Source organism: Caenorhabditis elegans, chromosome I (genome assembly GCF_000002985.6).
Source record: "Caenorhabditis elegans chromosome I".
Taxonomy (NCBI): domain Eukaryota; kingdom Metazoa; phylum Nematoda; class Chromadorea; order Rhabditida; family Rhabditidae; genus Caenorhabditis; species Caenorhabditis elegans.
This window is the reverse complement of record NC_003279.8, coordinates 5138152-5149226: the sequence shown is the minus strand read 5'-3', so window position 1 is coordinate 5149226 and position 11075 is coordinate 5138152. Positions and strand designations below refer to the sequence as shown.

At 36.0% G+C, this 11075-nt stretch overlaps 2 protein-coding genes and 1 non-coding gene across 4 annotated transcripts; 1 reads left to right on the top strand and 2 right to left on the bottom strand.

Annotated features, from left to right (window-relative positions):
- Positions 1 to 7554, bottom strand: unc-63 (Acetylcholine receptor subunit alpha-type unc-63). Its single transcript, NM_059132.5, has 10 exons — positions 7440 to 7554; positions 6919 to 7052; positions 5408 to 5517; positions 5264 to 5356; positions 2891 to 3157; positions 1847 to 2165; positions 1448 to 1570; positions 1160 to 1290; positions 838 to 919; positions 1 to 251 (listed from the first exon to the last, which is right to left on the bottom strand). Exons 1-10 carry the CDS (start codon positions 7546 to 7548, stop codon positions 111 to 113), a joined length of 1509 nt encoding a protein of 502 aa, NP_491533.2. The 5' UTR covers positions 7549 to 7554; the 3' UTR covers positions 1 to 110.
- Positions 7555 to 9547: 1993 nt separating this feature from the next.
- Positions 9548 to 9885, top strand: Y110A7A.24. Of its 2 annotated transcripts, NR_147820.1 has the most exons (2): positions 9548 to 9611; positions 9668 to 9885. It is a non-coding gene; the product is annotated as an Unclassified non-coding RNA Y110A7A.24b (non-coding RNA). The 2 variants fall into 2 exon arrangements; NR_147819.1 differs by having other exon boundaries at positions 9548 to 9885.
- tyms-1 (Thymidylate synthase) lies at positions 9845 to 10977 on the bottom strand. The gene is made up of 3 exons (NM_059131.8): positions 10756 to 10977; positions 10260 to 10711; positions 9845 to 10203 (listed from the first exon to the last, which is right to left on the bottom strand). Exons 1-3 carry the CDS (start codon positions 10955 to 10957, stop codon positions 9919 to 9921), a joined length of 939 nt encoding a protein of 312 aa, NP_491532.3. The 5' UTR covers positions 10958 to 10977; the 3' UTR covers positions 9845 to 9918.
- Between the last annotated feature and the right edge of the window lie 98 nt (positions 10978 to 11075).

Below are 11075 nucleotides of genomic sequence, written 5' to 3'. Positions count from 1 at the left end.
GTTCCTAAAATTGAATATTTTTGAAAAAAAAATAAAATTTTGGGAAAACTTTTGAACTATACTTTTTCCAAAATCCTTTTCTTATTTTCAAAAAAAACTTTTAAAAAAATCTAAGCAAGAGCCGGCGTGTTATCGTAAATGGACGGTGCACGTGCAATAATCACAACGGTTCCAAAAGCACAAGCAAAAGTGAATGTGATTAAAAATATTCGATCCATGACGACTGATATGTATTTCCAGTCCTCGATTACCTGAAAATTTGTGTTTAGTTTCCGCTTTAGTTTTGTTTAGTTAATGTTCTAACGGTTCAAACAATGAAAGATCGCTGCTTTAAAAAACATTTTCTAGAAAATTGATGTTTTATTCAACTTTCAAGAATTCTTTGCACAGCTGAAATTTAGAACTGTGACGTCACACGACCTTACTTGTAAATCTTGTAGTGCATTTTAAAGGTTAAACATTCTGAAAAATTTTTATTGGCAGTCAAAAAGTGGCAATTACTGAGTTTTTGCCCCTTTTTGAGAAAAATATAACATTATCTCATGTTCGATTCCTTACAGTGTTTGAATTTTGATATTTGAAACATAAGTAGACTATAAAATTGAAATAAAATTTTTGTTGATTATTTGGCCGAAAAATCTCTGAAAGGATACCACTCATCGTGGGCCTACAATTTTATTTTTTAATTTTTGCACCAAACTGTAATGTATCCAAAAATCCCTCCATGTGACAAATTCCAATTGTCTATTCCGACCACACTATACTGTTTTCTCTATACTAATTTCTCAAGGAATCTAATAAATAATTCAAATAGTCAACACGTATTTATTTACTTACCTGTTTATCATCTTCCTCGTTTTTCAAATGATCCGCTATATAGGCAACACTTTCGACAGCAGATCGAACTGGCGAGTTGTCGCTGAAAAATTGAATACAGAATTTGGATTTCAGATAGAGAAAATTAGTTTTGCACCACCAATTCTCTGCAGTCAGTAACATTTTCAACTGAGAAACACAAGATTCAGTTGAAACAAATGAGAAAAAAAAATGAAAAATTGTTTTTAGAAAGTTTCAAGCAACAATGGGTCGATTTTGGCGAATATTTCAATTTTTTTCTAGAAACTTTTGAAGATCGCATTTTTTACATCAAAAAACTAACCGTGGTAAAGTAAATGAAGACTCTTCCCTATTGGAATTGAGTCCTGGTGATAATAATTCAGAATTCTGTCCCAATACATGATTCACTCCAATACTGAATGTTGATGCACGGGAGTCGAACTTCCGATTTGGCTGAAAATTAATTCAAGTGAAAACCGTATTAAATTTAAAAAAAAACTGATTCAAAATCTGTTAATCGAATCCAGGAATTCCGATTTTTTGTTGATCAAATTTTACTTCTACCGAAATTAAACCAACTTTCTTTTTTTAACAAAAAAGAAACATTTACTTTGCTATGATGACCAGGAGGTTGCGGTCGTGTCATGAGAAGATATTTTGGCAGAAAATCCACGAATAACCGCTTCATCCATTTTGGCATTGTATGTGTTGTTGGGGATCGATAATGTACATTCTGAAAATTTTATTTTTTAAGTTGTATAGTTATTTTGATTTTACATTAAAATAACATGTAAGCATTGGGAAAACTTTTAAAGGAGAATTTAATTTTTCGAATTTTTGAATAAAATTCGAAAAATTTTCAAAGGCATTAAAAGTAGAACTCCATTTCGCAAATTCTCTGAAAATGCCAGCTACTGGGGGACAAAAACCTTTTTTTACCGCATCATTTTTCAAGAGCTTCATATTCTTTACTGTATCTGTTTTTTCAAAAAGCAACAAAAAAACTTACCAATGTAACTACAGTAACCACCACAGATAATGTGACAAGAACCATTGTAAATAGAAGATATTTTCCAATTAATGGAATCACAAGTGATGTTGATGGAATAATCTCTACGAGCAGAAGGAAGAAAACAGTCAACGAGATAAGAATCGAAATACAAAGTGAGATTTTTTCACCTCCATCCGATGGTAGATAGAATACAAGTGCCGTGAGAAAACTGATTCCAACTGAAGGGAATATTAGATTTACTGTGTAGAATAACGTTTTCCTTCGAAGATGAATCTCGTATGTGATGTCTATGAATGGACTTTCGCAACATGGGTATCTGCAAATTTAGGACAATTTCATCTGGAACTAGCACATACCGCAAATTTTACAAAATTAAATTTCACAAGCACAGTTTTTTCTTAGGGAAGACAAAGTGTGGATTTTTGGCTCAATTCAATTCTGTTAAAATAGTCCCGCTTTTTTTTCTTTACATGACCAAAAATAATTATGGACATTTCGATTTTTTAAAAAAGTTTCTGAAAAGTTTCAGTCAACATTTAGGCTTAAAATGAACATTTTGAGCTTTTTGAGAAATTTAGAAATTTTTTTTGAAAATCCACCTTCAAAATGTTTTTTAATATTATAATATGGATTATTATTCACTTTCATGACTCTTTTAAACCAGTTTTTTGAAACTGTTTTCGTTTCTGAAACTATGAGTAATAAGCGTTTGAAATAAAAATTCATGATGGAAAAAGTCGGAATTTTATAAAACTTCTGATTTTTTTCTCAAAAACATTTTTAAATTTTTTGCTTTTATAGAAGGTTTCAGTGAAAATTTCAAAAAAAATTCTAGAAATTTTTAGCACACCCAAGTAATCACTTTTTTGAAGTTTGCGAATCTTATGTGACAATCTGGAACTTTCACACTTCAGAAAATCTGCGACTTTTTTTTTGAAAAACCAAAAGTCATAGAGATGTCAGCTGAGCGATAAAATATGGCACATGTTTTAAAATTTTAAGGTTTTCTGACATTTTCTATTTTTCAGTTAAAAAACTCACCGCTTGGAATGCCTTTTTCCGGGAACATTTAAAATATCCCATTCGACAGATGGATAATAATCACTTAAATCAATTCCTCTATCAACAACCCATACAATTTCTTTTGTTGGGCCATCAACACCTTCAACGTCTTCTTCAATTTCTTTTTCCAAATGTTTGTCTCTATGTTGTAGATCAACTTCTAATCCTCCATATGTCCATGATCCAAATTTCATTTCACATTGTTGACGGTCAAATGGAAAGAATTCAACGTCGATTTGGCACATGCTGAAATATAAATTTAGGAAGTTTTAGAATAAAATTGTATTTCTTTTAAATTTTTCATGTTTTAACCAGCCGCTGACCGCGCCTACGGCGCGGCCAACGACTGGCGAAATTTAAAGTGTTCGACACATAAAACACCATATAATCTTTTAACAATGTCACATGAAAACAGGTGGAAACTTTTTCAAACATTCTGGAAGCTAAAAAATATCACAGAAGCTTCCACCTCTCTAACTCTCGAGCCTATACCTCTTCAAAAGCACAAAGTCAATTTTTCCTGAACTACAGTTACCCTACAGCAAATCCACTATACCCCTAGAGTACCTTGACATTATCCCACACCAACTCCTTAGCTCCCGCCAATATAATATCAAACACGAAGAGTCTCACCACGAAAGGTCTCACCCCGATGGGTCTCAACACGAAAGGTCTCACCACGGAGGGTCTCACCACGAAAGGTCTCACCACGAAAGGTCTCACAACGGAGGGTCTCACCACGATGGGTCTCAACACGAAAGGTCTCACCACGGAGGGTCTCACCACGGTGGGTCTCACCACGAAAGGTCTCACCACGAAAGGTCTCACCACGATGGGTCTCAACACGAAAGGTCTCACCACGGAGGGTCTCACCACGAAAGGTCTCACCACGAAAGGTCTCACCCCGATGGGTCTCAACACGAAAGGTCTCACCACGAAAGGTTTCACAACGGAGGGTCTGACCACGATGGGTCTCAACACGAAAGTTCTCACCACGGAGGGTCTCACCACGATGGGTCTCACCACGAAAGGCCTCAACACGAAAGGTCTCACCACGAAAGGTCTCACCACGAAAGGTCTCACCACGAAAGGTCTCACCACGAAAGGTCTCACCACGATGGGTCTCACCACGATGGGTCTCACCACGAAGGGTCTCACCACGAAAGGTCTCACCCCGATGGGTCTCAACACGAAAGGTCTCACCACGAAAGGTCTCACAACGGAGGGTCTCACCACGATGGATCTCAACACGAAAGTTCTGACCACGGAGGGTCTCACCACGATGGGTCTCACCACGAAAGGCCTCAACACGAAAGGTCTCACCACGAAAGGTTCAACACGAAAGGTCTCACCACGAAAGGTCTCACCCCGATGGGTCTCAACACGAAAGGTCTCACCACGATGGGTCTCACCACGAAGGGTCTCACCACGAAAGGTCTCACCACGATGGGTCTCACCACGAAGGGTCTCACCACAAAGGGCCTCGCCACGAAAGGTGAATTCCAGGAGAATTCAAATACCGCCAAATTATTTTCAAAAAATTAAAATTTGAATTCCCGCCAAAATGTTTTCAAATCAATTTTTACTAAACTACAATAACCCTACAGTAATCCTACAGTACCCTTACAGTACCACTACAGTACCTTGACATTTTAAATTGACATGGCACATTTAAATTAAATTTTGAATTCCCGCCAAAATGATTTCTCAGAAAATTTGACTTTCCCGCCAATTTGTGATGACGTCACAAATGGGGCGGGGCCCTATAGGACCCCTCTTAGGTGATTGAGACTACAAACTACAGAGTTCAAAGACCAAAGATCAAAGATCAAACTACAGGGACAGAAGGACACGCGCTTTATATATAGTAAATGATTTAGTTTCAATTATTTTTGATCTAACCTTGTAAAGGATTGGACCTGTAGCAAATTTAAATTTAGTAATTTACCAAAACTTTGACTGAAAAATTTTTGAAAAATATGAAAAATCCTGAAATGTTCAATTATGATATGTCCAATGGCGCTACTTTAACTTTAAGTTCATATTTTAAGTAAAAAGTTTTTTTTATTCTCTAAAAATTAACAAAAAAATCACAAAATTCAAAAAAAAATTTTGATTTGAAAGGAAGAGTTTTTGACTTTTTCAGACAAGTCTTCAAAATTTTCGATCTGGAATTGTTTCAGTGATTTTTTGCAAACTTGGACGTAAAGGAAAATTGTTGAATTCATTTTTCAAAAAACAATTCTTCAAAGCTTCCAAAATAGTTTCCTTTTTTAAACATTCTGGAAATCATCAGGCAATCATCTTGTCAAGGAGACTTATCTTGTTTCAATCCTTCTTTTAAGTTTTCACCTTTTATAGATCGCAGGCGGTGCCCATTCAACTGTTCCATTATATGTCAGCTTTGCTTTTGTCATAATTGTAACTTGATAATTTCCATCGGCACTATAATTTTTGTTCAACTTTTAAATAAATTCCAAAAACCAAAAGACTTACTTATTATATAAAACAACGTCAGGTAGCCAAATGGTATCTGATGGAACATACAGTACTTCTACACCACCATATTCTACTGGATCCCATCGAAGTTTGTAGTCCATCCAGCTCTGAAATATTGCAATTTTAGTGTTTAAAAAAAGTTTTGAGCATTTGTGACTGTGCAATTATAGGAAAAATTGGTTTTCGAACAATTTACAAAAATCAAAAATGTAATACATAATTTTCTTTTGATTAACTTTTTTAATGTTTAAAGTACTCAGATAAATCGAACCACGCAAGCGCCGCTCCAAACCACGCAGGCAACGCGTACAAACCACGCTCAAGAATGCCAGTCCCTGCGTGGTTTCAACGCGTTGCCTGTGTGGTTTGGAGGGGATGCCTGCGTGGTCTTGCAGCAATGGCAGTTCGCAGCCCGCTCCTTCCCCTTCCTACCGTTTAACCATATAAAACGCAAATTACGATTGTTTCTCAAAAATATTGTTTATTTATAAACTAAAAAAACAAAAATTACCAAAAAAGTCACGAAATTTACAGAAAATCTGACTAATCCTAACAAAATCTAACAGAAAAAATCGAAAAATAAGTACAAAATTCTAACAACGAAAATCTCAAAAATAACAACAAAAAAAGGTTGAAAAAATGTAAGTCTATTAGCCAGTTGTTTTCGTCCCAGTGATCAGTGTGATGAAGTTTCCTTTTCCTTGCTCATGTTTTTGCGTTCAAACTGAAAAATTATTGATTTTTGGAAATACAAATAGAAAATACGGTGCTTACCATTTTTGATCCACCTGTCGGGAGAAAACGTCTCCAAAATCAGCACTCAAAGACTTCGAGCTGACACTGAAGGTGTGAAGGAGCTCTGGAGGAATTGTCTGAAAAATAAACTATTGTAGCTAAATCCGGGGATTTCACAACTTACAGTTTTCGGTTTCCTTTCTGGGTTTACGGGCTGGGGTTGACATATTTAGCTGAAAATATATATTTAGTTTCATAAAGACATGGAAACAAACATTAAAGTGCTTTTCGCAAGAAAAAAGACGGGTAAATCAATTAAATTGGGAAAAAAAATTAAAAGAAAAGGTTGTCCAAGAGGAGTACGCAACCATTGGCCTAGGAATCCCGCGCGTGGCTGAACGTTGGCTGCCTGCGTGGTATGTAGGCGTCGCCTGCGTGGTTTTGCAGCCACTGCCCACAGCTGCCCACCGTTGAGTCGCCTGCGTGGTTTCTAGGCGTCACCTGCGTGCTTTTTGGTTGCCTGCGTGGTCTTGACGCGTTGCCTGCGTGGTGGGCAGTCACCTGCGTGGTTTGGAGCGGCGCCTGCGTGGTTCGATTTATCTGAGTAAGAAGGGCGTCTATCACTCTGGGCACAAAATTCCTTGTTTATAATTTTTTATATCCGTAGAATATCCCATTTTGAATTTCTGATAAGAAGCATTTTCGGTTCGTTTGCCTCGATTTGTAATTCTCCAACCTTTCATTTTACTATAAAAATTATTTTAAAAACTTACATGTTGTAACCAGACATTTGTTGTCATAATCTGATTCTTTTCATGAACATCTAATAATTGACTTAATTTTAATTTGAACGTCACCACGAGTGTCTCTCCGTTTTCACTGACCGGTCGCACCAGTTTATTGTAATCTGAAATATTTTTAGTTTTTCTTTTTGGCGATATTTTTAAATGTTGTACAATGCAGTTAACGAGAATCCACAATTTTAATATTGACCTTCAAAATTTTTCACATAAAACTAGACAAAAACTTCCAAAAAAAATTTTAAATCGTAGTAGTTACTGAAATTCTAAATTACTTGTAGTTAAACTGCAATTTTCAAAAAATTTTGATTTCAAATAAAAGTTTTTGCCGTGGTCTCCTAATAATGAAACCTCCAGAAAATGTGGCAAATTTTTTAAAGGAAAATGTAACTGAAATATAACTGTGAGCAAATTTCTTCATTTAATCCAAGTTATTTCTGTTGCAATAATAGTTGCCAAATGAGAAGTTTTTCAGAATAAGTGAAGCTTCCCACCTGCGATAAGATCCTCAAATAACCGATTCGCATCTCTGTTCGCATGTGTTGGTGGAGAGAGGAGCAGAAATATGAGGATGTACGCAAAACCGTGGTCATTTGGTCCCATTAACCTGTTAAAAGAAAAAATAACATTTTGAAAAGATATGAGTGATGGGAACAGAAGGAGCAGTTGCAAAAAGTATCAGATAACCTCTAGACAATGAGAGAAAGAAGTTTTTACTTATCGACAAGGGTATATGTTTTTTGTACATTTTTAATTTAATATCTTTTTGGAGTAATCTGAACAGAAACTTTAATTTTAATAGAAAAAAAAATACTATGCATTTTTCGCAATTTTTGTACTTTGAACTTCAGTTTAGACGTCTGATTTTAGGTAACACAACAGTAAGAAGTGTGAGTAAGAAAGTACTTGTAAATCTCTTTGAAATTTAGGGAACTTGATGAAAGCGCGGGAATCGACTAAAATTGAAAAATTGAAGTTCGAATCAACTCGTAGATTTGTAAAAAAAATAATCTAGTTTTGGTTGAAATCACTTTATTAGCATAAAATGGCTAAATATCAGTATACCTTTTCAGTAATTCTAAAAATTATTTTTCAATATATATTCAAACTATATTTTTCCGTTTTGACCTATTATAATTGTGGAAATCAACCAAAATTGTTCTATGAGTTTCATACAAAAATTTGGCTGAAATTTTTAAAATTTTTTTCAGCAAAAGTTGGAGTGTTTTATTACGATATTTGGTCATGTTGAACATTCATAAGAATATTCCAATAAAATATCCACTGAAACAACTTCACTTTTTTATTTTTTTTGTTTTTTTATAAAGTTTGAAAAAAGAAAATTACTCAAGAATTTCTTAGCAGTTTTTCTTGTAATTTTTCATCGTAGTTTTGCCAATTAAGAATTGGTTCCAAAAATGTTTGGTCGACTTCCAAAACTATAAACTAAATTCTCATAATTAATATTGAAAATCGAGAGTATCTCTATGAACAAAACCAGTTAGGTAGGTAGATCCTCTGCAACTTTGCAACTACAAAACCTATAAGCTAAGGGTTTCAAAAAAAGTTTTGCAGACTTCTGCACTGCAAATGCGGATCAGAATTAAAAAAACAACTTAATTAGTCAAAACAAGGAATGGAAAAAAACGAGAGAGGGTGTTAGTGTTTGAGATAAACAAAGAAACGCAGCAAGATAGAGAGAAGACGGAATATTGAAGTACTTCTTTCTTCTTCTCCTTCTTGCATAGTTGTGTGGGTCCCTTGCTTTACGTTCCATCTCTTTCTCTCCGTCTTTCTCTCCATGTTGATTGTTGACTGAATCTCTCGTTTCCCGAGTTTCTCTCCATCTCTCTCTCTGACTCTTTTTTATCATAGTCCCCATGTCTCTCTCCCTCTCTAGTCCCCGCTCCGGTGGTGCCGAGAAGAGTTGAGCCCCCCGTTGTGTGCTCCAAGGATGACTGAGGAGCACAGGAGAAACGACGCATAGTTTGTGAAATATTGAGAGAATACGAGAAAAGAGCTCTTCTTCCTCTCTTGAAAATGACTTTGAGAAAAGAAAAGAAAAGAGGGACGCTCGATCTTTTCCAGGAGACAGAATGTCTCCCTCTCCCCCCCTCTTTTTCACTTTTTTGTTCATTTTTGGCTTCTTTTCATTGTTCCCCTCCTCCTTTTACTCGACTCTTTTTGAATTTTTGGAGACAGCAAAATTCACTTGAATTTCGAAATTCAAATCTAGGCCGCGTCCGCATAGGAAATTTCGATCATTGTATAAAAGAACTTCGTTTTAAAAATCAGTAGGTTCACATGAAAAAAGCTGTAAAGGCGCAGTCGCGAGTACTGTAGTCTACTTGGAGAGTACGGTAGACGAGGTTGTCTTATGTACACGGCCAAAGAAAGGAAAAAATACTTTGGTCCAAAAAATATTAGAATATTCTGTTGTCACTGTCATCTGACTTTACAAAAAGTTGGACCACTTGTTTTTGAGAAAACACGCGCCGGGTATACGGTCAACGAAAAACTTGTATCACTCGCAAAGTTGTGTGATTCATTAAATTCGACTTTTTTTCACAACATTCTTCAAAACCACAAGGACAAATTTTAGCACTTGGACACCTGACAAACTGACAGACATTGGCAGGACAGCACAAATAGTTGATGGATGAGCTGTGAGTTGGCTCGGTTATGATGAGCGAAAAGATGATTGAACAAATCGGTTTTGTAGATGGAAGATGAAATTGAAAAAGAAGGAGTGGGAGAGCGAAAGAAACAACACGCATATAGAAAAAAATATGACTGATTCGATTTCCTGTTGGGGCTCTAACCTATTGACAAGTTTTTTTTTCTCTTGAATAATGTGGAAAAATTCTATTGTAATGTTTTTGATATGCGTAGTGTATATAGAAGCCTTGCAATGTTTATTTTCATAAAACTGAAAACAATTAGATGAGTGTTAAAATGTTACATCAAAATAAATCAAACAGCCATATCCATTGGGATTTTTGGATGACACTTGTAGTCATCCAGGGCAATCATATCAGAAGTGAAATCATCGATTGAGGCCACGTCTCGCGTGAATCGAATTTTGGGGAAAGCGTATGGCTCACGGTCCAGTTGAATTTTGAGAGCATCCACATGATTTGAGTAGACATGAGCATCTCCGAGAGTATGAACAAGGGTTCCTGGTTTCAATCCACACACTTTTGCAATCATGTGGGTGAGAAGGCCGTAGCTGGCAAGGTTGAATGGAACTCCGAGACCCTGAAATTTAACTTCTAGTAAAATATGTAATTTACTACATTGAAATTTTTGCTCACCATATCTCCACTTCGTTGGTAAAGCTGACACGAGAGCTCTCCATTGTCCACATAGAACTGACACATTGTGTGACACGGTGGCAGAACCATTTGTCCAAGATCCGACGGATTCCACGCGGACATAATGATTCTTCGACTATCCGGTTGCTCCTTAATCTGTCGGATAACTTCAGCCAACTGATCAACACCTTGTCCAGAGTAATCTGTATGACAATCCACATATTTCGCCCCAAAGTGTCTCCATTGAAATCCATAAACTGGTCCAAGATCTCCTTCTTCACGAGACGTAAATCCGAGATTGTCAAGGAACGCGCGATCGCCGTTTTTCTCCCAAATCTTCACATTTTTCTCCATCAAAAGCTTTCCATCGGTCGATCCAGAAATAAACCAAAGTAATTCCTCGAGAACTCCCTTCCAATAGACACGTTTCGTGGTAAGCAACGGAATTGTGCCTATAAAAGTATTAATTTTTAAAATGGAAAATCGAAAGCGTTACCATTTCTCAAACAGTATTTCGATTGCATTCCAAAAATCGAAATAGTTCCAGTCCCAGTGCGATCATCTCTTCGTGTTCCTTCTCTCAAAATTTGCTCAACTTGCTTCAAATATTTATATTCATCTTGATTCAAGTGAACTTGCTGTTGAACGGTTTTTACGACATCAGAAGGCGCATCGGCGATGATATTTTCTTTGTTCATGACTTCCATCTGAAAATGAATTACTTTTTTAAAGAATTTAATCAATTAATTTGACTTTTAAGATCGGAATAATAAGTCTGAAGCAATAAAATCAAAGCAAGGAAGGAAAAATACTGGA